This window comes from Rhinolophus hipposideros (genome assembly GCF_964194185.1).
Source record: "Rhinolophus hipposideros genome assembly, chromosome: 23".
NCBI classification, from domain to species: Eukaryota; Metazoa; Chordata; class Mammalia; order Chiroptera; family Rhinolophidae; genus Rhinolophus; species Rhinolophus hipposideros.
The window spans coordinates 42,644,876-42,672,711 of record NC_138069.1 but is presented as its reverse complement, the minus strand read 5'-3'; the positions used below and the strand labels follow the sequence as shown (position 1 = coordinate 42,672,711).

Sequence of the window (27,836 nt, the reverse complement as noted above, 5' to 3'; positions counted from 1 at the left end):
GCAAGAGTGAGGCATCTTGAATTTTTATTTATTTAAGTTCTTCCTACTCCACTGGAGACAATAACATTTACTGGCACGACTATTCTTAATACAAATGTTTATCAAATACTGTGTTAATACAAAATAGCAATTTCACAAACACAGAAAGGGTCCAATACCAGCAGGACATTTTTTTAAAACGCATGCCACAAATGCCATTCTCAAGCATTGTAGACATGACAGGTCTATAAAAGTGAGTACGAAAGACAATCAGAACCCATTTCCCCCCAAAAAAAGGCCTTCACAAGCAGCCTGCGCTTGGGAGTGGGCAGATTCCCGGTGAAACCTGGCAGTGGGAACAAGACTGGAGGCCATTGGCGCGGCACAGTCAGATCCTGAAGTCTGACAAGGCTTGCTGAGGCACAGCAGCCCTCCCAAAACTGTGTCCGCTCCTTTCTTGAATTGACCCATTCTCTCCCTCCTGCCTTCCCAGCCCACCCGAATGGTAGCCAGTATGCCCATCCAGCCCCAAGGCCCCCCGGAACATGGGGCCATCACCAGCACAAGAGACGTAAAAATCTGGTCTTGTATTCCTCTCAGTGGGGTCAGGGTTCTAAGTAAACAGATCCTCAGAAGCTCTGAACTTCTTTCTCCTGAACTGTCCCCATATGGCTTTAGGACACCCAGGCTCATGAGGGGTGGCACCATGCTGACCTCCGCCAATCAATAGGCACTAAGCACCTAGTACCAATGACCATGGCTTCCTAGAAAAATACAAGAGCAGTTTCCAGAACTGAGGGTTCAGACCCACCTACGGGTCACAAAATCAATTTAGGGGTTGCAACCAGCAACTTGAAAACATGACCGAGGTCAGGATAGGATAAGGTAGGATAGGATGGATAGGGTCAGGCCGAAATCTCACAGTGCGGTACACCGTAGGTCCTATCTTAGTGATGGATGTATAGACTGGAATCACAGTGTAAAGTGTATTTCCTATGATGGCTATTAATCAAAAAGGTTTGGAAAACACTGACAAATACATCCACCATGGCCAGTCTCACACCACCGGTGGTTTAACAGCTTGCCCAGTTCTGGAATATTCATGATCGGTCTCCAGGATGTCAGAAGCATGCACAGCCCACAGAAACCCTCAACGACATCTCATCTCCCACCTGCAGTGGACAGCCTCAGACAGGTGAGGTCCTGTCATCGCAGGAGACCCTCATAGCCATGCCTCCAGCAGCGTTTCTCCCACAACTGCACCTGGCTTGTCTACCTGTCAACCAACCAAACCACCTGGAGAAAAGGCACATGGCCCCTCTTCCCTACAGCTCATGCCTCAAGCTGGGGTTGCCTTCCTGAATCTTCCAGATAAACCAGCTCTTTGGCAGTGCCCAGGCATTAGGTTCCTGGATGCCCAGACTCCCCCAGGGATGGGGTCAGTCCAATGACGGCAGGCAGAATGGCAGCCATGACTGGGCGGCACAGACAGCATGAGGCAGGTTTCACCTAACTTCTTAATGTGGCCTAAAGAAAGTGCATGAGATTTGGGGGGAAAAGTTTATGTTGCAAGATCCTCACCACAGGTATGTATCGCCTGTGAATTAAAAGAATGGTTAAATAAACTGTGGTATATCCATTTAAGGTAGACTTATAAAATCATGTTTACAAGGGGTTCGAAATAATGAGGGAGAATACTTGAAAAGTAAAAACAGTAGAATGCGAAAGTGTATATGGCAAGAGAAGAAAACAGCAAGGTAAAAAACTATGCACTGAGCAGAGGAAACACAGAAAGAAAGCCACTAAAATAGTAAGAGTGGTTCTTTGAGGCAGAGAAATAATGTTTCGTATTTTCTACCTTCCTAGTATTTTCTGAAACTTTTATAATAAGCAAATATTAATGAAAAATGCCTTTCTATTTAAGACCACAACCACCCACCCCCGTCCCAGTGGATGAGTTCTCCCTCCACCCACAGATGAGCCTTGCTGAGTCTCAGGGTCCCTCCTCAGAGGTCTTTTATGTAGTTTTCCAGAGGCTACATGACAGAGATGTCACAAATGGGCCGGCCGCCTCTGTGCCAATCAAGCTTGGACCTATGGAAACTGGAACTAATCAATGGAGTGAGAGTGTATCAAGCCACGAGCACAGAGACCAGCCCGGGAGGAGCTCCACACGGGGGCCTCTGCCTCCCCAGCTTCCTGCTCCTTTCCCTCCCACCTGCTACACACCTGTGAGTATCCCTGCATCAGTGTGCTCACCTGCAGGTGGCTGCTGGCATTGTCACGGGCTCTTTCAGGACCCCAGGATGCTGTCTCCGGGGCCTGCATTGCAGTATCTGGCTGCACAGTATGTTGTGGCAAATTTGATAAGTGCCCGTTTCACTAAGTCACTACGTAGACCCACCTCCCAGCCCTTTCTCCTCTACCTGCCCTCTTAGCACCTGTGGTGCAGGAAGCCAGTGTGGGGACACCCCCCACTTCCCAACAGAGGTCTGAGCCCTGAAATATCCTGGAATGTATCAGAACTAAGCATAAGGCATCCTGTCTTTGCCCACCGACTCTGGTTGGGAGTCACAGACTGAGGCTCATCTAACTTGAGAGAGATCCTTGATCCAGACACTCTGTGATTCCAGTTCGGACCCTGGAGCTGGGCCTGGATTCTTCCCCTGTAAATGTCTGTGTGCCAGGTACAGGGAGGCTGGCCCAGCCCTGGATGGGGCTGAAGACAGGCCCCAAAAGCCTTGCCCCTGGCCTACTAGGAGCTCCGGAGGTCAGGATGTCGTGGACACTGTGCCCAGTCCCTATCCAATGAGCGAGGCCTTCCCTCTGGGGAGCATGTGAGGAGCCTCTCAGGGCCAGTGACTGGCACCAAGTGAGAGCGGAATGTTGGCATCATAAACCCTATGCCTGGAGCAGGCACGCAGGCTCCCAGGATCTGCTTGCCCTGCAATGAACGGCTCTCAGAATGTCTCTGGAGTTTTTGGCATGAGAGGAAATGGCCAAGTAACAGCTTCCCCACCCCCCACTGCTCCCTCCTCTCTGCCCATTCCAGGAGCTTCCCCAAAAGGGACAAGAGAGAGACAGTGGAGATAAATATGGTCCCTCACATAGAGACATTTAACCCGACTGCTCACATTCCCACCCCAGGGCACACCACAGGTGAAGCGAAGAGGTGCCCTCAGGGGGGCTGAGCCGATTGGTGGTGGCTGCCCAGAGCACCGGCGTCAGAATTCTGATACCACCCATGCTGCAGTTGATTGGTGATGGCTGCCATGGTCACGAATATCCACCATCCCTGATCTACGATCCAGGTGACTTTCCCTGAACAGGGGTCCATTCTCCAGCCAGGACTTTGGTTGCAGAGAAGGAGGCCCTGGACACATGGTAGAAACAACTCACTAGACTCCTTGCTGGGTTTCTCAGGACCTTAAGAAGCATGTATTGGCCCATCATTCCCCACTTTGCCAGGACAATGTCCGCTCCCTTTTCTGAAGATGTTAATGTCGGTTGTATTAGGAAACACTTGTCTAGAATAGAAATACATTACAGGGTTAATTTCTCCTCTGTAACAATGACCAAATGCTTTCTTTCTCACCTGGGATCCAAGGGATGGTCTGGCTGTCACCAGAAGTAACCTCAGACCCATCAAAAGCTCTACCGGTGGAAGGGCAGACAGGCCTGGGCACTGTGCTCTGGGCTAAAGTTCGCAGAACACTTCCCATGATGCTCTGCTCCAACAGCCCAAATGTCCGTGCAGTCTGGTCCACCTCATTTGGACACCTTGGCCTGCAGGGTGCTGGGAAGATAGAGGTACCTCCAGATGGCATAGTAGTGGGTACCAGCACCAAATGCCACAAACAGATGCCAGATGGCGTGGGCAAAGGGGATCTTCCCGTCACTCTTGAAGAACACCGTCCCCAAACAGTAGAAGGCCCCGCCGGCCACCAGCTCCCAGATGCCCTCGGTGTTGGGCTGTCAGCAAGGACAAGGGTGGGGCACAGGTCAGAGGAGTGGCCAGTAAAGTCACGAGCGTCCGGCCAGTCCCCCACCACCCCAAACGAAAAGACCCGTGGATGGTGAGCCAGCCCAAACTCCCAGGTGGGGCGTCTCACCACCCTGATGCTGCCAATTCTCCCCAAATTAATTCTCACACGTAATGCATTTCTATCAAAATCTCAAAGAATGTTTTATAGCTTTTTATCTTTTCTAAAAAGCAATCCATCTGGTTCTACACCCAAAAGAAGTGAAAGCAGGAACTCAGACAAGTACTGCTCAAAGTGGAGGCAACCCAAGCATCCATCGGTGTACGAATGAATGGATAAACAAAATGTTATTCCTGTTATTTCATACAATGGAATATTATTCAGCCTTAAAAAGGAAGGAAACTCTGACCCGTGCTATTGCATGGATAGACTGTGAGAACATTATGCTCAGTGAAATAAGCCAGTCACAACAGGACAAATGCTGTGTGATTCCACTTCTATGAAGTCCCTAGAAGAGTCAAATTCATAGAGACAGAAAGCAGAATAGAAATTAACAGGGGCTGGGAAGAAGGATGATGAGTTAGTGTTTAATGAGGACTGAGTTTCAATTTGGGAAGATGAGAAAGTTCTGGAGACGGAATGGTGGTGATGATTGCACAATGTGCATATACTTAATGTCACTGATTGGACCCTTAAAAATGCTTAAAATCATAAATTTATACACATGTTGTCACAAGTTTTGAAAAGTCATACATGCCCATGACAAAAAAATCTTAGACAAAAAGCACCAAAACTAGTAAGAAAAAAGCAGTGGTCCTGGCCCTCAGAGATGAGGGCCACTGAGCTGTCGTTTATTAAAGGGATTCAAGTGGACTGAGGAGTAAGAAAAACCCGCTGTGCTGTCCCCCCATCTCGGGGGCCCACTTCCTACAGGTAACCGCCCTTAACAGTGTTTTACAGTAGCCTTCCAGAAGTTGCCTCTATATGCATCTAACATGCATATGTGCATTGGAACTGACACTGGAGACCAGTGGGCTCACACCATGCCACAGCCGGCAACTTCATCTTCCACTAGCTGGTCTGATGGAGCTCAGTGTACAGTCCCACCAGGAGATCCACCTCGGTCTTTTGAACAACTACAAAGTATTTCATTGTCTTCATCGGTCCTCAGGAGTATAATGTGTGGATATTAATTACATGATAATAAAATGAAGAATACCTAGTACTCCTTAGCACTTCCTATGTGCCAGGCAGTGTATTAGGGCCTTACAGGAATCATCTGATGCCATTTTCATGACAACCTTATGAGGCAGGTATTACTCTAAGTGACAGTCATGGAAACACGCCTACCCATCATGCAAAGTGAGACAAGCATGTTGCAGAATGGGACATGTAGTGTGATCTTGCTGTTCTTTTATACATTTTCAGACGGGACTTATTTTTTGTACTGAGTAGTACTTAAATATACATTTATAATATTTAAGTACACATATGTACTATTAATATATAATATTTAAATATAATATGTAATTTGTTGGATATTATATAATTTAATAGATTTAACTTAAATATACACATTTAATTAAAAATAAACTTTGGAAAAAAGGTAACCTGTAAAATTGAAGACAGATCATGGAGAAAATGTTGAGCAGGAAAGACTAATGGGACAAGACTTCACTGCCAAGTGTTAAAATTCAATTAATACAACAATAAGTAAAACAGTTTGGTACTAGTAGTATAAAAACAGACCAATCGATGAAACAGAATTGAAATCTCGGAAACAGACCCACATCTTATATATATAAATGAATTTAACATGATAAAAGGAGCATTTTAAATGGTAGGAAAATGAAATAACTGGCTAATCATTTGGGGAGGAATCACTACATACAAGAGAAACTGCAGTGGGAATAAAGAGTTAAAAATGAGAAGTTAAACCACAAAATAAACAGGAGAAAATAGAGGTAAATACATAAACTTGGGAAAGGGAAGAACTTCCTAACCATAACTCTTAAGATAAAAGCCATAAAATTTAAAAAAGAAAACACCTGTTAGATCTGAATACATAAAATTGTAACACCTTCCAATAATAATAATTTAAAAATTATACTGTTCTCTGGCCTAGGGAGACACTGAGTTACTGTGTCCATTTGACAGATGAGGCAACTGAGGCTCAGAGAAGAGAGGCCCTCAGGGTTAACCTGCCTATTCTACTGCCTTTTTAGGCAAGCCATGCTGACACACTGGGCCTCAGTTCCCCCTTCTCTGAGGAGACGGTTCAACTTGACAATCTCGAGGGTCAGTCTGGGTCCTCTCCAGCCAGAAATGAGGCCCCACACCGGGTGGGTGGGACTTACCATTGAAAAGATGACCAGGGCGGGGAAAAAGCCCATGACGACGTAGCACAGGAGCTCCACAAGCTTGTACCTGGCAGGAAGACAAGCCACCTTGGCCTCAGGACAGCCCCTCGTTCTGGGCAGAAGACACCCTGACGGGAAGAGTGAGAGCACCCCTGGGCTCACAGGTCACCCTACTACACCCAACGGGTACTGGCAAAGTTGGGTGACGGTGGGCAGGTCTCCTTCCCTCTCTGAGACACGGTTTCCACATCCGTGAAATGATATTCGAGGATTGCAAATGCTGGGCACAGCATGTGTATGGGCACTCCCCACGCTCAAGCCCAGGGCAGACATGACTATTCGGTCCCAACACTTTTGCCCACAGGACCCAAGCAGCCATTCTCCATGGATCTGAGCGGATGCATGAACTGACATCTATTGCTCAGTCTGTCGTTCCCTTTTGCTTCTATAGCCCTGTTTCTTTCCCCACTTAACTATTCCCATCCCCTCACTCAGCAGGCCAGTGGGCTCAGAGCCTTCCCCCTTATCTGCTAACAAAGCGTACAGAAGGCAGGTAACACATGACACAGTTCAGTGGGTCTAAGAACCCACAGGTCTTTTTTAAAATCTCTTTAGACTGACCCTATGGGCTGTGGACCTGCTGGCCATCCAAGGGCCTCGATACTGAGACGCCAGGCAGAGCTGTGCCTTCACACTTCAGGGACATCCTTCGGCCTCGTCTCACCAGGGGCACGGAGGACACCCTGCTGGGAGACTGAGAGGCACGCCGCCCACCTGAGCCCCCCAGCCCTGGCTCACCGCTCATGGAAGAAGAAGACATAGACGGTGCCGACGGAGGCCATAATCCAGATCAGCCAACGCATGTGGGAGGCCCAGGGGCCTAGTTCCCGAAGGTTCAGCCTGGGGGAGAGAGCCGAGGGCACAGCCTGAGGGGCCCCGGGGACAGAGCCCTCCATGGCTGCTCCGTCACAGGAAACGACCCCCGAGAAGCCCTGTCCCCTGCGGCTGCACAGGTGGGACATGGGCTCTCATGGGAAGACACATGGAGAGACAAAAAGAGAAACTGACACAATAAGCAATTACTAGAGGAGAATTAGCAACACCGATAAAGCCCCAGCATGAAGGGGAGGGGCATCTGAAACTAGTAGGAGTCCAACGAGGAAAGCCTGTGAGGAGGGCGGTCTGGCAGTTTATCAGCTTTGAAGGGCTCACATCTGGTGACCCAGCCGTTCCAGTCCCAGGGCCCAGCCAGAGCAATACCTTCTGTGCATACACAGTCGTTTTCTACTGTCCCAGAGCCTTTCAACCTTTAAACCACACAACGCCCTTTCTCTAAGTCAAGATTTTATGCAGGAAGCTTACATGTAAGTCAAAAATATAAACACAAACCAACAAATGGGGCTTTTCTGATTGAGGCAGGGATGGGGGACTGCAGTCATCCACACACCCACCCCCTCCACAGTCCCCAGGACCCTCCAGGCTCTTCAGAAAACAGCTGGAAAACCAGAGCAGTACAAAGAAAAATCAATCTGTACCACTTGTCCTCTGTCCCCTTTTCACCATGCACCCAGGCATCCAATCAGGAAGCTGATCACCACCAAGCTCCTCTGTCTGTCTGTCATCCCCCCACATACAATCAGCCAGCCTTGAGTTCTGCTAATGCTTCCTCCTAAGGAGCTCACACACAAGGCCACATCTCCCCGTCTCAGCTTCATACCTCTCTTCATGGCCCTAACCACAGCTGCGTGTCAGCATTGGGACAGTCAATAGCTGTGGTCCCTGTGACACCTTCAGGTCCTTTAAAGAGAGCCTCTGCCTGTGTTTACAGCCGTATCGTCAGACACCAGCAAGGGACGGTACAGAGCCTCTGCTCCGTCACAGCCAGGTAGAAAGAATAGAAACCCAGGCTTCAAATCAGGAAAGGTGAAGACAGATAGTCAGAGGATTATTCTAGAAATCTGTCCAGATAGCTATTGCCACTGAGTCCAAAGCTTAGCTTGAGTCTTCTCATCAACATTCAGGAAGAAACCTGAGATTACTGGTCTGCTGACCACGGCACATGCTGCCTACAGAGCTTGGGGCCAACAAGAGAGGCTGGTGGAGTGGGCCCCTCCCGTGGCCACCCACCTACCACTCAAGCTGCACCCCTAACCCAGGACCTACACTTATTCTAGAAGTCTCTGTATGCCTGTCTACCTGACATCTGACACCATGAAGCACGCGGGTTTTCGGGAGAGCAGCAAGTCCCATCTTTGCTCAAAGCCCAGGCTGGGCTCGGTCTGAGGACGCCCAGGCAAACAGCGCAGGGAGACTTCCCAGTGGTCACTGATTTCTGGGGGAAAGCCAGCATCTCCCGGGGACCCTGCCATTCCCCTTCTTCAGTCAGTCACAGTCCACTCCGTTTCCTGTAAAATATCTTTTCCATCCAAACTCTCCTCTTGACCTCCATGGCTACTAGTGGGTCCAGGCCACCCTTTCTCCCCTGGGTTCTTGTATCAGCCTGCTCCACACCTCCCTGCTCCCAGGCAGCCACCCTTCAGTCCACAAAGAAACAATGTGAATATCCTGCTCCAAACCCCATCCAACAACCTCCCACCTGTACAAGAATGTCCAGCGGACCATAGATCCATAATCACCCCACAACTGGAAACCATGCCAACATCTGTCACAGGAGCATGGACGCCTGAGGTACCTTCCCCCAGGACACCGTCCAGCAAGGAGAACGGACGGACAACTCCTGCAACACGACTCCGTGATCCTCACCAGACATAACATTTCATGAAAGAAGCAAGACCCAAAAGAACAATGCCATTACTACGAGGATCAATGTCAGGCAAAACTGTAATGTGAAGACAGACATCAGGACTGTGGTTACCACTGGGGGGGTGGTGACTGGAGAGGGGGGTGTGGGACATGAGGAGGCTATTCTGTTCCTCCACCTGGTGCTAGCTGCAGGGTGTGAAAAATCGCTGAGAAAAGTCACACTTATGACTGCGCACATTCTCCAGGAATGGTACACCTCCATAAAATGTGTTTAAAAAGCAATCGCCTTCGTGTATACGAATGAAACCCATTTATCAGCTGATATAATAAAAGGAAGGCCCCATTTAGAATAGCCAAAATGCAAAATTCCCTAGGCAAAAAAACAAACCTTCTGTGGATCCCCTCTCTCAGAGGCCAACGTGCAGATTCTCAGAGCAGCACCTCTCCTCCAGGAAGCCCTCCTGAAGCCCCACACCAGGGCAGGGCCTCCTCTCATCTCCGGTGACTGAGTGCACACAGGCCCGTCTCGCCGAGCCATCACTGTTCTGTCATAGATCCTCATCCACCGACAGCACTCAGCATGCTGACCACCAGCACCGCTCGGCCACGCAGTGAGTAAACAGTCAACAAATGTGAGTGGAAAGGTCCTTCTCACCGTGCAGGGTTGTGCAGGCTCCCCAGACTTTCAGCGTGTGACCTGAAGCTTAGTGTTTCTTTATTTCAGAACTTTCAAAAACCCTGGGTGACTTTCTGGGGGAGGTTAAACTGATACAATCTGTGGACAGTGACTTGGCAACAATTGGCCAAATTACTAAAGCCCATTCCCTGCCACCCAGAAGCCTAATTAATCTTGGAATTGATCCCACAAAGGTCATGGTCGACCTTCTGAAGCTGCTGTTTCCATCAAAAAAGGCTGCCTCTTAGAAATTTCATCAATAGAGCCATACACACGGGCCAAATGATAAATAAATGGATATTCATTGCGGTGCTATTTATGATAGCAAAGGAATGGAGTGTCCCAGTGTCATAAATACCCATAAATGCAGGGTGGCCCGGGATATTATGCTGCTGTAAAAAAGAATGGGGAAATCTTCAATGGACTAACACGGAAAGATGTCCCCGCTACACTAAGAGAACAAAAGCAAATTGCAGAACCCTTGGTATACAGTATCCTTCCTGTTGTATTAAATGTAGAAAGAAAGCACATGAACAAGTAGATATTCATATACGTATATGTTTACACACACACATTTGCTCTTTCGTGCATAAAATAACTCTGGAAGGACAAAAGCAACTGGTACTAAGTGCTAGTTGCTTCTAGGAAGGAGAAGAGTGGAAGAAGTCTTCCTGTGCCAAGTCAGCATATTACCCAGCCCATTACAAAAAGAAGGGAAGCCAGCCCCTGCCTGGGGACCACTCGGGTACTCACCAGGGCGCGTACGAGGCCGCTATGAAGAAGTAGATGACCATGCGGTCGAACATGTGCAGGCAGTGCTCCACCATCCTGGGGCAGAGAAGGCACGTTACGGCCTTGCTGGCCCTGGGACACGGCTTTCCCACAGCTGGGGAGGGCCTGGGACTGGGCTGACCCGCCTCTATCCAGCCATGACCCCTCGGGCTTCAGTCTCCCCATCTGTAAGTGACCAGAGCAGTGGTTTTCAAACCAAGCCCCCTATCACTCTACAGGTTGAATGGAGATGCCTTGGGGGTCCCACTGAGGACCATCCTCTCCTTTCTTCTGCATTTCTACTTTATACACTGGGCTTTGCAGAAGATTTCAAATGATGAAATGACCTGTGGCTACCAAAAAAGATACAAAAACTATTAAACTATGTGCCCCCTGAAGACCCGCTGAGTTCCGGCATTGTGATTCAGGTCCAGGCTCTGGAACCAGAGGCCTGGGTTCGAGTCCCAGCCCCAACACTTAGGGACGATGACCCTGAACAAGTTCCTTCCCCTCTCTAGGCCTCAGTCCCCTCATCTGTAAAATGGGGAGGATATCAGCAAGTATCACAGGATCGCTGTGCAGACTGGGTTAGTACTCAGCCCAGTGCAGGACAGAAAGTGCTCCACAAACGTTAGCTGTTGGCCAAGTATTCCGCAGCAAACTCCGCCTCCTGCCTCGTCACTCGGCCCTGGCCCCCCCGCCCGGCATGCCTCCCCCTCCCATGAGCTGGGCAACAGGTACCTAAGGTGGCTCTTCTTCCAGGAGATTGTGTGAAACACGGTGGACACCACGAAGAGCCCAGAGAGGCCGAGGCCGTAGATCCAGGCAGAAATGGTCTCCCAGTCATCGTCCGATAGGAAGTAGAGGTTGGAGCTGCCGAGGATGCTGGGAATGATCCAGAGCTGGAAGCAGGGAGGGGACAGGTGCTGCGGGGCCAGCCTCTGGCGTGGGGTCCAGGGCAGCACAGAGCCCCTGGGCTTCCCCGGCACATCGCCCTCCCTTTTCTCCAGCCTCCGCGATCCAACAGAACTTCCCCCCATGGTGGGAATGTCCTACAGTGTGCTGTCCAATTTGGGAGCCGCTAGGCACATGTGGCTATTGAGTACTTGACGTTTTCATTAATTCTCATTTTAACTGATTTCAATTTCAGTGTCAACAGCCACACGAGGCCAGGGGCTACCATATTGGAGGATGCCATCCTAGAGAACACAGGGGTAAAACAGGAAGCCAAGACCCCCTGCCTTCAAGGAGCAGCTCTGGCCACTCCCCCCACCCTTCGTGTCCACCGATACCCCTAGCCTGGACGTCCCCAGGCACACTGTGCTGCGTCGTGTCTCTGATTTGTTGCACGTGTGGTTCCCTCTGAAGACATCGTCCCTCCCACCCCTTGGTTTATCCATTGTTTCCCCTGAGAATCCGAGAACTCCCCACAGCAGGGAGGCGTGCTCAGCACCACAGTCGTGTGCCCCAGTGCCCTCCCTCCGGCTCCCACTCGTTCTTCCGAGGGCCACGAAAGACTTGAAGAACAGGCCGGTGGGGACATCGTGGTGGGACGAATGTCTCCAAGGGCGAAGAGGCTGTGTCCCCCAGCCCCAACCTGGACTGTCCCCCTCTCAGCTCTCAGCTCCCAGGAGTCAACTCACAGCGTGGGTGGCACAGTTGGCAGCATGTTCGTACTCTGTGGGCTGGTACCTCTTGTGAGCGGGCACTCGGTGGTTCATGAACCTGAAACAAGGCACAATTCCTGGAAAACTGGAATTTCAGAAACAAGGCACAATTCCTGGAAACGCAGTCACAGAATTCCCTGAAGTCCTGAAGTCCTCCTCTCCCTCTCTCTGATACATTTTTTTGGACTATCCAATATTTTGTGCCTAATCCCCAGTGTGGTTACAGAACTTCGCTAAATATTGGGATGTGGCATTCTCTTCATTTCCTTTTTCTTACTTTTCTTGACACCTCACTGACATACAGTACAGCGCCCCAAGGGCGCAGCTTGATGAATTTTTATACATGTACACGACCATGTGACCAGCACCCAGAAGCAGCCAGAGTTCATTTCCCAGCACCCAGAAAGTGCCCTTACACCCCTTGCCAGTGGGTACCTTCCCCCGGGGAAACCACCCTCTGACACTGTCATCGTAGAAGTTCTTGAAGTTCATGTCAATGGGATCCCACAGCACACACCCTTCCATGTCTGGCTTCTTCGGCTCGGTGTGACTGTTGTGAGATTCCTTCATGTTGGAGGCAGCGATTGGCTGTTTTCATCAGAGTACAGTATTCCACCAGGCGAGCACATCACAATCCATCCATCCAATCTACGGGAGGAGGCTGTTCCAGCTCAGGGCTGCCATGAAAAGCTCTGCTTAGGCACCCCACACTCGTTTATGCTCAGCGTGGAGGCACACCTGGGATTGCCAGTGACTTTATCTTAACGGTAAACATTCGTCATGCTTTGCTGTCTTTGGGGCATCTCCCAAGCCCCATCCCCTCTGTTCTCTCATTCTCTCGTTTAATCCTGTGGACTGGAGCTCCACAGGCACATGGAGCTATCCCCACGCTGGTTTTATGGGTGGGGGAGCTACAGTGCAGAGGTGAGGACCCCACACCCCCCAGGTGGTTCCAGACTCGGCCACAGCTGGTGGGAAGGACTCTGCAGGGGAATTTAAATCAGGCTGGGAGGGTAAGCCCGGCTGGGCAGAGCGCGGGTGAGCTCAGCACACACCTGGCTCTCGGACCTGCAGGCAGGATCACACTGGCTCAGAATGAGGTACATGGACAGTTCACCTAGGACTTTGCCAAGAATCATCCACCAGATGCGGTTAAACTCCACTAAAACACCAAAAACTTTCCCCTCCAAGATCCCAATTATTACCATGAAGACCCACAAAAATGAGTGAGTGCATGGTCCTGAGCAAAGGGCTCGATGCCATACAGTGCACAGAGCACTCATTAAGCGCCTTCTGTATGCAGGCCCCATGTTACTACAGTGCGAGAGCATTTATTGAGTACCTTCTGTATGCTGGTGTCATGCCAGTACAGGTGACCGAAAATTTGTTGAGCATTTTCAGTATCCTTTCAGGGAACGTGTATGAGCACCTACCACGTGCTGGGTCGTGGCAGTGCTCTTGCAGTTCAGAAATCAGGGCTCCATCTCCCACAGGGTCTGAGCATCCATACAGGGGCAGATTATCCCAGAGAAGATGGAGGACCCACCTCTGGAGGTGGGAACCTCACAGAAGCACGGCCTCCCTGCAGCCCCAAACAACCAGCCCATCCTCCCTCCTTCTTCACCGGTGGTCCAGGAGGAAGTTGTTGGTGGCTTAGTAAAGAATATGTAATGACAACAAAAATAGTGTTACGAGTTGGGCTTGTCCTCCAAAAATTCTTATGTCAGAGTCCGAACCCCCAGAACCAGAAAATGGGACCTTATGTGGAACCAGAGTTGTTGCAGGCGTAATTCATGAAGATGAGGTCATCCTGGAGAGGGTGGGCCCTAATCCAATATGACTGGGGCCCTTATAGAAAAAGGAAGACACAGAGAAGAAGGCTGTGTGATGACAAAGCAGATCTTGGACTGGTGTGGCCACAAGCCAAGGAACGCCAGGGCTGCTGGCGGCCACCAGAAGCTGGGACAGGCCTGGAGCTCCCTGTCCCTGAGCCTCCAGCAGGAGCCGCCCTGCCCACACCTTGATCTTGGCCTCTGGCCTCCAGAGCTGGGAGAGATTCAACTTCTGTTATGTTAGGCCACTGAGTACGTGTGGTCATTTGTTACCACAGCCCTAGAGACACTAACACAGGTACACACAGTGTTCATTGTGATAGATTCTGCCCCAAAGCCCTGGAGGGGGGCTCTGCCAATCTATGTTCCCTCCAGCTGGGTTGGGATGCAATTAACGCCTCCCTCCAAGGTGGGAACCCAGTCTCTGACCAGGAATCCTCCACGGTTACCAGACTCAGTCTGACTGCCCTCCCTCCTTCTGCTCCTTTAACAAACACCATAAGCCACCCTCAGTGCCAGACACGTGGGTCTGAGGGTGATGTCACGGTTGCCATGGCAACTCAGGATGGGCAATTATTCATTTATTTCTGGGCTCTACAAAACTTTCCTTGTCTCTTACCCATGCGGTGGCAGCTACTGAACGTCCGGGAAAGACAAAGGCCAGCGAGAGAAAGCAAGACTGGGAGACAGGGCCCTGGGGCCAGAGGCAAACGCCCAAGAAATCAAGTTCCCACAGCCCACAGGAACCAAGAACTTCTCATTAACTCCTGGTGGCCTAATTTCTTTCTTCACAAACCTCTATGCAGGCATTTTAAGAGGACAGTGAATTCATTATGTTTTCATTTTCCTTTTAATTTACATATAGTAAAATTCCTTTTTTGCTACAGTTTTATGAATGTTGCAAATGTAGAGAGTTGTGTAACCATCACCACAGCCTTTCACTGCCACGCTGTTCTCCTTCCCTATGGTTCTGCCTTTTCCAGAATGTCACATAGTAAATGGAGTCACACAGTACTCCTAAGCCTTTTTTTAAAGCCTGAAGAGAATTTATTGTATAAAGTCCAAGTGCATTCTTAGGTGAAAAGAAACTGCTTTCAATGCCACACAGGGATTTTCTTCTTTTCTATTCAAAACGTATCGAAGACAAACTTGTTTTATACAAGAAGAAAATAGACCTTCCTAAATGTGACATTACCAATCTTGGCAATTATTCTCAAGCCTTCCATCCTCTTTCTTTCTATCTTTTTTTCTTTCTTTCTATTTTTTTTCCTGTGCAGCCCTCTGGCTTCTTTCACTCAGCACACTGCATGTGAGATTCATCTGCTGTATCAATGGTCCCTTCCTTTTTATTGTCAGAATATCCCATTGTGTGGACATAGAACGACCTGTTTCTCCATTCCCCAGCAGAGGGACAATGGAGTCATTTTTAACAGCTGAACTGCATGGATAAAATTTAAAATGTTCTAAAACACAGCTGTCAGTCAGACAGGCAGCCTTCAAGACTGTGGGAAATTTCTCCTAAAAGTGTTGCCATTTCTAGCAGGCTGTTGCTGGTTAACAGCGGGCCGACAGGCCTCTCTGCCTCCTCTCTGGAGAACAGAATCCCAATTCTATGGCCAGCCTCTGCTTATTAGATGACCACGTGGCCACAGCATTTGACGGGGGCAGGAGGGCAACTCTGTGCAGAGGGCTCCCAAACTTAGCCAGGATCCGGAGCCAGATGGTGGCATGGAGACAAGGACAGAAGGGTGAACCCCCAAAGCAGGGGCTTTGGAGCAAGGCACAGCTGGGTGGAAAAATCCCTACATGGTCAGTTACTTGCTGTGTGACCTACAAGAAATTACTTAACATCTCTGAGCTGCAGCTTCCTTCTGTGTAAGCCCACCGTGGAGTGCGGGACACACAGCAGCACTCAAAGGATGGGCATTCTTTTCACCGATCCCCGGAGAGCTCCCCCAAAGAACCCAGGTACCGTGCTCTTACCGGTGCTTAACCCATCCAGGTACTTCACATAGAGCACCCCATTTTAAGCCCAAACGTCCTTGCAAAGTAGATATTACTATTCCAATGTGAAGATGAGGCTACAGGAGGTGAAGCCTGTGGTTCTCAATCTCAGTCGCACATTAAGAATCACATTAAGAATCTCACAACGACGCTGCAACGTGAGCAGGGCCGAGACGATGAATGTCATTGTATACAGGGGTGCAGAGAAGTGAAGCCACAAACCAGGAAGGGCTGCAGCGAAGATTGGAACCCAGACCGTCTGACTCCTGCTTTAGCCTTCCCGCGGTCCCCACGGCCCCTTCAGCCCTGTCCGTGGTTCTGACGGGAAAGGTCCTGCCATCAGTCTTTTACACCATTGTATAACGAATGTATGGGGCGTCCTCTCCAGGACGGAGAACTGGTTGTGGATCTGGCAGCAAAGGAAGAGACAGAGCTCTATCCCAGCTCCTGAAATCACCACCTCATTGGCCAACGGTCAGCATAGACCTGGCCACAAGTTGCCCATAATCCCAGTTCCCCTGAACCCTCACTCTGTCAGTCCCTCCCACCTTGGAAAGTCCACACCAAGACTCCCACGTCTCGCAGGCCAAGGCAAAGCCCTCAGAGACCCAGAGCACAAGTGCCTGTGCCGAGGCCAAGAACAAAAATACCAGGCAGCTTCTGCACGGGCTACACAATCCTGTGTTCCAGGGCATCTGCCTCTTTGGCTTGCAGTCCCTGATTCAGACCCTGCAACTTGTCCTCACCCCAGGAAAACTCTCCCCACGGCCCACAGACATCATGCCTTTGGGCCTTCCACACATCTCTTCTCATGCTTAAAAGTCCCTTTTCCCTCTTCTCCAGCTGAAGAACTCCTATTCAGCCTTCAGAGCCCAGGTCGAAAGGTCCCTCCTCTGAAAGGCTTCCTTGCTCCCTCCCCTCACACCCCCATGCAGACTGAATCATAAAGTGCCTTCTCTCACCTCTAGGCCACTGCACAGCTGTGGCCTGGCTGGAATCTCATTCCTCTTTTCTCCCCCTGGAGTGCTCCTCGGCAGAGAGCGTCCCCTCTCTTGGACTCCCACCACAGCCTATGTAACCCCTGTCACACAACATACAATATGTCCTTGGGTGTTCTGGGTCCACCTCCACACCTAGACTGCAAACCAGGCGACTGGCCCTCATTCGTCTTCATCTCCATGATACAAATGCAGAGCCAGGTGCAATAACCGAACAATCCATCATCTTGGAGCATTTATTAAGTTGTTCAGACTCCACATAACAAGTTAGGAACAGTCCAGCCTTTTAAACACTTCCAAATTCCTGGAGTCAACAGACTCCTGAGAAATGGGTTATCCAGCCAGGAGAGTGGCTATCCTGGGAGCAGAGGCAGAGACTGGAGGAAACATGAAAGGGTTTCTAGGAACTGGCAACACCGAGTGTCTTGATCAGGGTTCTGGTTCCAGAGGTATGTTGAGTTTGAGAGCTACAACGGAAAGGCACACTCTCCTGGATGTTACACAGGAGCAAAAGGTTAAAGATGGAGCAGGCCAGGCTCCTACCAGGCGAGGTCTGGGGGGGGCGGTGTGAAGGTGGGTTTTCTAAAGCACTGCCCTGGGGTCCCTACAGACAGCCGCTGCAGCACTTCTGCCCCAGGCAGGGCCCAGGCTTGCTGACCCCACCTGTCTATGCCTGTCCTCACCACCTGGGCCTCCCTCTGGGCCTGGGCTCAGTGCACCCCAGCTGCTCTCCCCTCCCACTCCCTCTGCTTCAGCCTGGAGCGGCCAGGCCCAGCCTCAGAGCTTCTGCAATTTCTCCCTCTCCTTCTGGCTTGGGCCTGGCCAGGATCTGGAGCCCCCAGAGAGAAGCAGGCTGCCTATCCTAGATGAGCCCAGGCCCAGGAAGGCTGCTGCAGCCGCTGGTGCCTGGCAGTGGCAGCAGCCCCGTATCCCCAGGACAGAGGACTAAAGAGAGTTGTGCAGAGACAAAGGGGGTCTACTGTCTGTGTCACAGAGGCGAGGACAGCCCGGACGGAGCTGGCCCCAGCGCTCAGAGCCTCCCCCATCTCCAGCTTGGCCCCAGGGTACTCTTTGTGTCCATTCATGAATTCACGGCTCCTGGAAGGCAGACAGCATCTTGGCTCAGTCTTTGGGAAACAGAGTAGGAGGAAAAACAGTCCTTGGGCTGGTGCCACCTTGGAATGGCTGTGTGATCAAAATCCCAGGGGAGACAGAGCCAGGAACAGGAAGGGGAAACTGAGCAAGGGGTGGGAAGAGCGGAGGCTGGACGGGTGCCAGGTCTCAAGAACGCAGACATGGTCTGCAGGAGAGAACACAGCCCCCAGCCGTGTTGCACGTGGTGCTCCATGTGAAAGGCGCCCCCTGGAGGTGTGCGCCTGGTAGTACTAATTCAGCCCTGCACCCTCCCTGGGGCTCCCTGGGGCACCTCTTCTCACTGTGATAATGAGGGTCCACATCTCTAAAGCAGGGGCCACCCCCATCCTCCCAGCCTCACCGGAAGCTAACAATTAAGAAGGTTCACAGGAACCCAGACCTTCTGAACCAGAAACCCTGGGGTGGGGCCCCACCTCCACAATCTTTGTACCCAGAGATTACAAAGGGACCAGAGCCAGCATCCTCCTTACCCCCAGTCTGAGATCCAGCCTAACCAACTCTTTCCTAGGCATCACTGCACTTCCCCCTCCAAGCCCTCACCCACACTCTTCCCTCTTCCAGGCATGCCCTTCCTTCTCCCACACTCACCAGCCTCCCTGAAGAACTCCTGTTCATCCTGAAGGACCCATCCAAATGCCTAACCTCTCCATGGTTTCTCCTGCCATTGGTGGGTACCAGTGGTTTCTGTCTGCCCAGCATCTATCCCCCACTCAATCTTATAACAGCACCCACTTTCACTTTTGGCCACCCCTTTCCTCCTCTCACTCCATTAGGTACAGGCGAAACTGCACCCCACCCCCAGCCCAAGCTGCCTGATTCCCAAAACCCAAGCTCCAAAGGAGGGGCTGTGATGGACCTGGCAGTCTTTCCTGTGACACTGCTGACAGGTACAGGGATGGGCATGTAATTCCAGGACTGTGGAGATCCTGCATGGGAATCCCCATCCACAAGGGCTGTGCACAGTCCAGATGGAGACAGACAACCCTGGTCCTCTTTGAGACCCTGGACCCAGCTGTACCTGAACCCACAGGCTGTTCATGTCTGAATACCAGCAATATTGCTTTTTCCTTTCCTTGTCCTCCTCCTGCTTCTTTTCCTTCTTCTCCTCCTCCTCCTCTCTCTCCTCCTCTCACCCCTTCTTTTTTGCCTCTCCCTCTCCCTGTCCTTCTCCTTTCCTTCTCCCTGTCTTTCTTTTTGCTTTAAGCTAGGTCAAGTTGAGGCTTGTGACTGAGAGTCCCCAATTCACCCTCACTCAACCCCTCCTCACCCAGGCACACAAGCAGAAACCATACCCACGTTTGCAGCATATTTATCGATATCTCAGTTATGCATTGGTTCGCATGGCTCAGCTATTAACAAACTGAGTTCTCCCCTAAACTTGGAGCTTCTGGAGGGGAATGAGCAGGCTCGGCCTATGATTCATTTTAGCACTGCAGCCCCTGGCTCTCAGCAAAGGTTCTGAATGAATCAATGCACCAACTAACCAACTGTGGTTGCCCACCCAGTAGACAAGTCTGGCGTGCCTACCACATGCCGATCTTTCTGGCCCCTCGGGGGACACAGAGGCTTTGAACAGCGTGCAGCCCACCACTGCTCCAAGCGGCTTTTGGTCTGGCTGGGGAGTGGTGAGCAAAGATACAGGAACTGCCGTGCTCTCCCCTGCTCAACTACGGGGACTTGGGACAAACCTGGAAGGGTGGACTGTGTCTGGATGAATCTCAAGGTGCGTTTCTGCTCTGCTGCTGAAGTGAGGCTTCTGGATACATCTCACGTCCTGTTGCTCCTGCATATCTGTCAGCTCAGGTTGGCAGTCAAGGAAGAGAGCGACAAGTTGAGACCTGCCTGGTGCTGAAAGGACAGCTCCCCAGGGCGTCCCGGGTGCCCAGCGACAAGTGTCCCATCCTGCACTGGATCAGCCCAGCACTTAATTGGCACCCACTGGATGCCAGTGTGAATGCATTTCCTCACGTCCTCCTCCAAACAATCCTAGAAGGAAAGCATCATTTCCCCCGTGTGGCCTAACCCTACACCTCACGCCCTCACCTGGCCATATCAGCAGCTGAAGTCCTATCATATAATTATCCATTTGTTGACTGTTTCTCACACTAGAATGCAAGCTCCCTGAGGGCAGGAAATTTGTCTTGGTCAGCCCTGTACTCCCAGCACCTAGGACACGTCACAGGCACTGAGCCATTATTGACTGAATTAATGAACGAATGGAATTGTGGATTTAAATCTGGTGCAGCCAAGGGTCCATGGTGAGGGGAAGGATGTTTGCTTGGTTATTTTCATGATGATCAGACAGCACGCTTGCTCTCTACTCTCTCTCCTCTCCACTTCTCTCCTCTCCCTCTCCTGCCTGAGTCCCAACTAACGACTTCAACCAAGCAGTAATTATTAAAATCAGAGCCACAGAATCCTCCAAGCCCCTCTTGACTTCCAGTGCTCCTGCCAATTGACTGGTGAGATCTGCCCACATGACAGAGCAGCAGGAGGTTTCCTGATAAGCAGGACCTGAGGGCACAAGTACTTAGCCCCAAGATAAGTCCTTCTCTTGCTATAATCCTAAGGACAGTGGGTCTGCAATGACTGCTTCTTTCAGAGTTCTTCACTGTCCATTCTGTGACCACCAGGCCCCCTGTGGGCCAAAGGGACACATCCCACACTCTGGTAATTGCATGCACCTGGCCCATCCCTCATGCAGCAATGAAGGGAAGGACCCAGTGCCCAGGGAAGCTAGGTAACTAGCTCAAGGTGCCCCCACAGGGGCCGGGATAGACAGTGCACTGTTGGAGCACTCACCGTGCCAGGATCTGGGCCAAGCACTTTGATCCTCTACCCAATTCTTTTTCTGTCCATTTTATTCTGTCCATTTTACAGAGTAGGAAACTGAGGCTCAGAGATTCCATCAACCCAGGGAGATTAGTACTACTATTATTTCCCATTTTCCAGGAGAAGAAACCAAGGCACAGAGAGGCCATGTAACATGCCCGAGAACAGACAGCCAACGCATGGGGGCTGAGGCCAACCCAGGTGGTCTGACAGCAGAAGCCACACTCGATGCAACTCTACTTCCCAGTCCTATAGTATCTGTTATGTGCAATCCACTTCCAGGTAATGCAAAGAAGACACACCTGTTCTCCCCACTGTCCACAGGTTTGTGGAGGGACAAGCCACTGAGGCCATTAAAATACAGTAGAGCAGGATGAAGATGGCAAGCCACAGAGATGAAGAAACTGAGGTTGTGAGAAAGCAGAAACTATGAGGCAGCTGCAGGAAGGAGGCAGAGAAAAGCAACAGAGACAAAGGAGAAGTTAGATGGCAAAAGCGAGAATGGGATAAACACCCAGTCACTGCGGCATGCCAATGGCAATCCCATACGGGCAGAGCCTCCAGCTCCAGGCCCCACGGAGCCCTAAACGCACTAAATTCTAAATTCTGTAAGGGGGGCAGGTGCTCTGCCATTTAAGGAGTGACTTCCCTTAGCCAGGGTGAGGCCTGTCCACACTCATTCGTCCTGTGAGCTAAGCCATCACACTCTCTGCAGTGCAGCTGAGGGACGCTGCAAGGTCAACAACTTCATGCTGCTCCGGAACTTGCATTTGTGCAGGGCTAGAGACCAACCTTGCGTAAGACATGATTCCTATTCTTTCCGTTGGCATCTAGGTGGACTTTCAGCGCTAGAAGTCAGCGCTTTCGTTTTCATACAATAAGATTCAATCACATTTGCAAAAAAAAAAAAAATCAAATAAAAATAAAACAATTTGGTTTTACTTAAATACTTCTCGACTTTAAATTTTATACTTACTCATCTTAATTCATATTTTGCCTTTTAAATTTAATAGAACATTTTTGGCATTTTAAAATACAAATAATTTTATTTTTTCCAATTATTTACATTTGCTTTAATTTACATTTGTGAGGGGGGTTTAATTACATTGTTCATTTTTCATCCTTTAGACTACAGCTCTTTAAGAGAATTTTCTGCAATTATGGAAATGTTATATATCTATGTTGTCCAACACGGTCACCACCAGCCATATGTGGCTATTGAGCACTGGAAATGTGGCTAGTGTGACCGGGGGACAGGCTTTGTCATTTTACTTTATTTTAATGAATTTAAATGTAAATAGCCACAGGTGGCTCGTGCTGCAGTCCTGGACAATACAGCTTTAGATTATTAGTGTTAACAGAACCCAAATTTAGGTGAAAAATCTCGAGTATGAGTAACATAATTAATGATGTCACTGCAATGAAGTCAAAACAATACACTGAATGATACACATGATAATTAACAAATTATGTCCGTATTTTGTCACTCATCCAAGCATTGCTATCACAGCAACAAGTGCCATGACACGTGTAAAAAAATAACTAAACTCAGCCGTCTTTGACACTGGCCGGTCTTGAATGCTATGATGCCGCCATTTTACCGTGTTCAGTTATGTCACTGTAGGAGTATATTTGTCGGGAAGGAGGACAGAGCCCATTTCGTTGAAAGCTTATTAGCCTGACTTTTAACTCTAAATATTCAGACATATGGTATGTGGGCTTCGGCTGGGCCACTTGCTCTGGCCCCACAAATGTTTGCGGTGGGCCTCCCAGTGGGTGGATGAAGGTCACTGAGGCGCAGATGACACGTTCTCAGAGCCCTGCCAGTCCCTGCAAGGCGTGGGCAGCAGGGACGGCTCAGAATTCTAATCACCACGACCGGTGGGGAGCAGACAATGGCATGAGATCTGGTTTGGGAGACACTTACGTTGCACCTGGAGGTGACTGTGATGTGATGATTATCATTCCCATGGTTGGGTGGGAGGCAGAAAAGCAGAGACCAGACAACCCCAGGTGTGATTCCCAGCATTTGCTCTACGGCCTTGAGCAAACCCAGTAGGGATAACTGTCCCTACTCACTGGCCTGCCAAGGATTAGATGAGATGATGGATGGAAAGTCCTTCGCACAAAGCCTGATGCGTGGTTTGGGGTCATCTCCCCCAACTCCATGAAGCCCTGTGCCGGCGTGGCCCCCAGGAGGCCAGCGAGGCAGAAGCACCCATGAACCCCACGTCCCCACCATCCCTTCTTCATCCATGCAGACCTACTGAAGTCAGAGAAAGCCTTGGCAAGATGGAAGGGTTTCTCCGACAGCCCCATGCATCTTAAGAAACTAACTTTTTACAAATTGCTCGATCCTCTCTGAAAAGAGACAGACTATAAATCACAATAACTGTGACATAAACAGCCCCCACTTTGCAGCGCCAACTGTATACCTGTGTTAGATCCCTCACACACAATATCTTAACCATTTTAAGAACAAAAAATGTTTACGGAACGTGTAACCTGCAGAATTTCAGAGTCCTGGCTAGAGTAGGGCTGGTTCTGGGTGGCGTTGCAGAAACAGCGGGTAGTAGGACGGGACATAAATTGAAAGAAGGACTACCAGGGCCATCTGTGCATTACTATCTCCAGATTAGCCTCGTTTATAGGGAGGAAAACGGCTTGGTGACTACATCACTCGCCCAAGAGAACACAACAAAGAGGAGGGCAGAATCAAAGCACAAGCTCCAAGCTACTGACACTCCCCGAGGGTGCCTGCCGCCCATATGGAATGAGCTGGGACCCAACCTTTGTGTGGCCTGAAGAGCAACTCTAAGCCCCATGGCAAGACAGCACTATGGGGGCCATTCCCAGTGGAAGCCCTTTGACCTGGTCTTTGTAAACTGGGCAGTCAGTGAGAGGTACACGGAACTTTGACCCATGGGGCTTGGCCAATGCCCAGAACCAACAAAGGATCAGGTATGTGTCCACACAGAGAATTCCCTGAAGGCTGGTGTCTTGATGTCCCTGCAGTGTTAGTTACAGAAGTGGAATCCAGAAGAGGAAATAGCCTAAGTAAGTGTCCAAAAGTGGGAAATAGTAAAATAAAGCAGGGTACAATGATGAGATGGAATATTAGGTGCACATTAAACTGGCGTTGCAAATAATTATGAAAGACTAACGAAACAGGACTACAGCAGGTCAGGTTTTTAAACATTAGGATAAAGAGCTACCTACAGAGTATAGGAAAAAGATTGGAAGCAAACAGACCAGCACATTTAACAGTGGTGATTTCAAGAGAGTGGTGACTGTTTCTCGCATTTTTATACCTACTTCCCATGATTTAAAAAATGTTCTCCAAGGCGCATGGGCTGCATTTACAACCATAATGTTTTATGATCCTTGTCTAAAGTAACATCGTATTAAGCAAGAGAGGGGACCAATGTCTTTAGAAATTAATCACTTGTCCAAAGTCACACAGTCAGTAATCATTCAACAGATTTGGACTGGCACCTACTCGGATGCCAATAGCTAGTGGACACAGATGGCTGGACTACAATTCCCAACCTCCCTTTCAGGGAGGGGTGGCCATGCGAGTAGGTCTCCCCCAGGGAAGGTGAGACTGTGCTATCTTCTAGGGCACATAGAATTCAGCTTGTTTTTCCTCCCAAGTCAAGAATTAGAACATTGACAGGTCCCAGAAGCACCCTATGTATCCATCCCAATCTTAACTCTTCCCTCCCTCCCTCAGAGGTAACCTGATTTTGCAATAACCATTGTCGGGCTTTTTACGTACCTTCCTCTGCATTCCTAAACAATACAGTTGGTTTGTCCGTTTTTGAGTGTTACATTATTGGAGTCATACTTTCTTTTATGTTTTGCTATCACTCAACACATCTATGAGATGTATCCACGTGGTTGTCTGCAACTGGAGTCCATTTTCATTGTGGGATACTACTCTGTCGTGTGAATACACACCATTCTAGCCATAACGGACATCTGGGGTGTCTCTAGCTCTTGCCTGCCTTGAGCAAAGCTCAAGAAGATCCTTGTCTGTTTCCCCTTGCACACTGTGCAGTTTCTCTAGGGTAGCCGCCCAGAAGAGAATGGCGATATCTTAGGATGTGCACAAGTCCAAGTTTACATAATTTCTGTTTTCCAAAGTACTTATAATAATATTGTTATTCTTCTCATATAGTGAATATGAGAATGGTATCTCACTGTGCCCTTATTTTGCATTTCCTTCATACCAATGAAAGCATGTTTACTGCTCATTTGTGTTCCTTCTTCTGCAAAATGACTGTCTTTTTGCATTTTCTATTGGGTTGTCTTTTTCTTTATATATTCTGAATATTAATTACTCATTGGCTAAATGTGTTGCAAATACATCCTTTAAGTCTGTGACTTTTCTTCTACTTTCTTCATGGCATTTTTTGATGGATGGAAATTCTTAATTTTTAATGTAGTCTAGTTTATCCACCGTTTCTTTTATGGTTTATATTTTGTGTGCCTTCAGTAATCTTTACCTACCGTAAAGTCGAAAATATATTCTTTTATATGTTCTAAAAGTTTTCAAGTATTTTTTAATTTTACTTTTAAATCTTTAATGCATCTAGCTAAAATACAGAACTGGGTTAAACTATTAAATTCACTAAATCACAAAGCCTTTATTAAGGACCTAATTTGTGATCTGCATGGTTTTATGGGCCCCACAATAAGAAGGGGGATGGGAGTAGTTCTCATCAATGCATTCCATTTTCTCACTGGTCTCACCACTCACAAAAGGAGCTTGAAGGAAGTAGCTCATGGTACAGCCCCCAGCCCAGCTGGAGAGAGCTCTATTCCAGTTACAGAGGGGGCAGCATCAGTGTCCAAATCTAGAGGTCATTTAGATCAATCCTCCTGTCTTTACAGATCAACTAGCTGAGGTCCAGAGACGTTGAGACACCTACCCAAAATCACACAGCTGGTGTGGGCAGGCAAAGGCTCCTGGTAGAGGCTCCTTAGCTCCTCCCCTGCCTCTCTTATCTGTAGCAATAAGCCCTGGGCTTCTCTCTTCCCTTTGGGTGAACACTCCAAAAACTCACATTTCAAAACAGCACATAGGACCCTTGAGAATTTGGAAAGCCCAAGTGACCACACCTTAGAAGACCCCACGGATTTGTGCAGCCAGCCCCCACCCCCTTCAGACCAACAGAAAATCCGCAAAAAGTCATCCTCACATCCTTCCCCCAGTGTCCCCTTTCCTATGGGACTCCACAACTTTATAAAAAAGACACTCAGAATGCCCCAACCCCCACTGCCGGAATGGAGAGGGGTCTGAGAGGGAAGGGCCAGTCCCGCCTACCGCCTCAGTGCCCTCATGCCAGGCCACACTCAGTCTGGGCCTCTGGGGTCAGCTGTGTCCAGTGTGACCAGGACTTGTAGAAACTTCAGGGCACCAGGGACCCTCAACAATGAGCCACATGGATGTGGATATCAAAGGGGACACCAACGGCTCAAACACACCACCTGCCACTGCCCAGGGTGGAGAGAGAGCCTTGAGGGGGAGGGTAGGAGGTGAGGGGGCAGGGCAGGCCTGGTGCCCCCTCCCTGCCAGGCAGGAGGAGAGGCCCAGGCTGCACTCCAGGACAGCCTGTCCTCCCTGAGGCCCCTGAGAGCTGAGGGGCAACATCAGGAAAGGGTTTTCATGCCAGCTTTCAAGCAAGCCCACCCCTCAAATTCTTAGAGGAACTTAATAATTGTACCCCCTTACTCCTGTCTCCCTTTAATTAGGAAACGAAGGGACAGGAGTTTGGCTTCCTGCTCAGCAACTGCATGGGAGTATCTGTCATCACCATTTTAGGAGAAGAAAGTGAGACTCAGGGGATCGCAGACCTCACCCTGTGAAAAGGCCAACATGTACAGGCAGTTCTTCCTGGATCCTAAGCCTCAGTTTCCCCACCTGAAAAGAGCACCTACCCATTCCTCCACTTGCTAAGAAGGAGATCAGGAATGGTAACGGGTGTAAGAGTGGTGGGGGGACAGGGGCAGTGCGCGCTGGGTGGGGGGGGCAGTGGGGACGGGCCAACGCCTATTATCATTAACAAAGCTCCAGATCAGACATGGAGCCACTGCTCTGCTCCAGGCGCCGTGCAAAGTGCTTTCCAGGGATCATCGTCGCGGGGACCTCAAGGGTGGGAATTCTCATCCCCGACTCGCAGACCTGGAAATTGAGGTTCAGACAGATGAAGCGACTCAGGGCACCCCGCTAAGAGAGGGGCGCCCGGAACCCACTCTCTCCGGGTCCAGGGCGCAAGCCCAGAGCGGAGACGCTGACAAAGACCGTGGTGTCTGGTGTCTGGTTTCTGCCGGCGGGTTGGGGTCCCTTTATCCCCTGGAATGCTCCAGGAGGCGGGGGCAGAAACAGGGCCGCGCGCCCCACGCCCCCCCACGCCCCCCCACCCCCCACGCCCCCCGCGCTCCGCTCACCTCGCGTACTTGGTCTTCTGGAAATCGAGCAGCCGCGGGGCGAACATTGCGGCGGTTCCATCGGCGTCCAGCGGGCGTTCAGACAACGGGAACTTGGCCGCCCGGGGGCTTCGGGGAGGCGAGCACCCGGCTCCAACGCAGCAGGTAGGCGGGGGCCGCGGGGCCCGAACCGGAGCCGGAGCCCGGGCGCCCGGAGCCGCCGACGTAAATCCCGAGCAGATGGTGGCGGGGCGGGGCTGGGGGCTCCGGGCCAATCGCCTTGGTCCCCGAGGCGCCAGCGCCCTCCCTGTGCGGGGCGGACCCCTCCAGCTCTCGCCCCGGTCGTGGGGGGGGGGTCTCCTGAGTCCACCCTCTTCTTTCTCT

At 50.2% G+C, this 27,836-nt stretch overlaps 1 protein-coding gene across 3 annotated transcripts; it reads right to left on the bottom strand.

Moving 5' to 3' along the window:
* MMD2 (monocyte to macrophage differentiation associated 2) lies at window positions 1–27,836 on the bottom strand. 3 transcript variants are annotated; one of them, XM_081034863.1, is made up of 7 exons: window positions 27,474–27,836; window positions 12,176–12,257; window positions 11,274–11,434; window positions 10,515–10,589; window positions 7,121–7,222; window positions 6,320–6,389; window positions 1–3,951 (listed from the first exon to the last, which is right to left on the bottom strand). In XM_081034863.1, exons 1-7 carry the CDS (start codon window positions 27,518–27,520, stop codon window positions 3,748–3,750), a joined length of 741 nt encoding a protein of 246 aa, XP_080890989.1. In that variant the 5' UTR covers window positions 27,521–27,836; the 3' UTR covers window positions 1–3,747. The 3 variants fall into 3 exon arrangements, with proteins under 3 accessions (XP_080890989.1, XP_080890987.1, XP_080890988.1); XM_081034861.1 differs by lacking the exon at window positions 27,474–27,836 and adding an exon at window positions 19,877–21,749; XM_081034862.1 differs by lacking the exon at window positions 27,474–27,836 and adding an exon at window positions 12,717–14,120.

What these genes read in the sequence shown, in the direction of transcription:
- MMD2 (XM_081034861.1), bottom strand. Translation starts at nt 19,977, where the DNA reads ATGCAGGAGCAACAGGACGTGAGATGTATCCAGAAGCCTCACTTCAGC. An exon ending in TGGAAGAAGAGCCACCTTAG is followed by an intron (nt 10,590 to 11,273) that starts GTACCTGTTGCC and finishes TCTCTGCCCCAG; the next exon opens with GATGGTGGAGCACTGCCTGC. An exon ending in GCGGCCTCGTACGCGCCCTG is followed by an intron (nt 7,223 to 10,514) that starts GTGAGTACCCGA and finishes TCTCTCCCCCAG; the next exon opens with GCTGAACCTTCGGGAACTAG.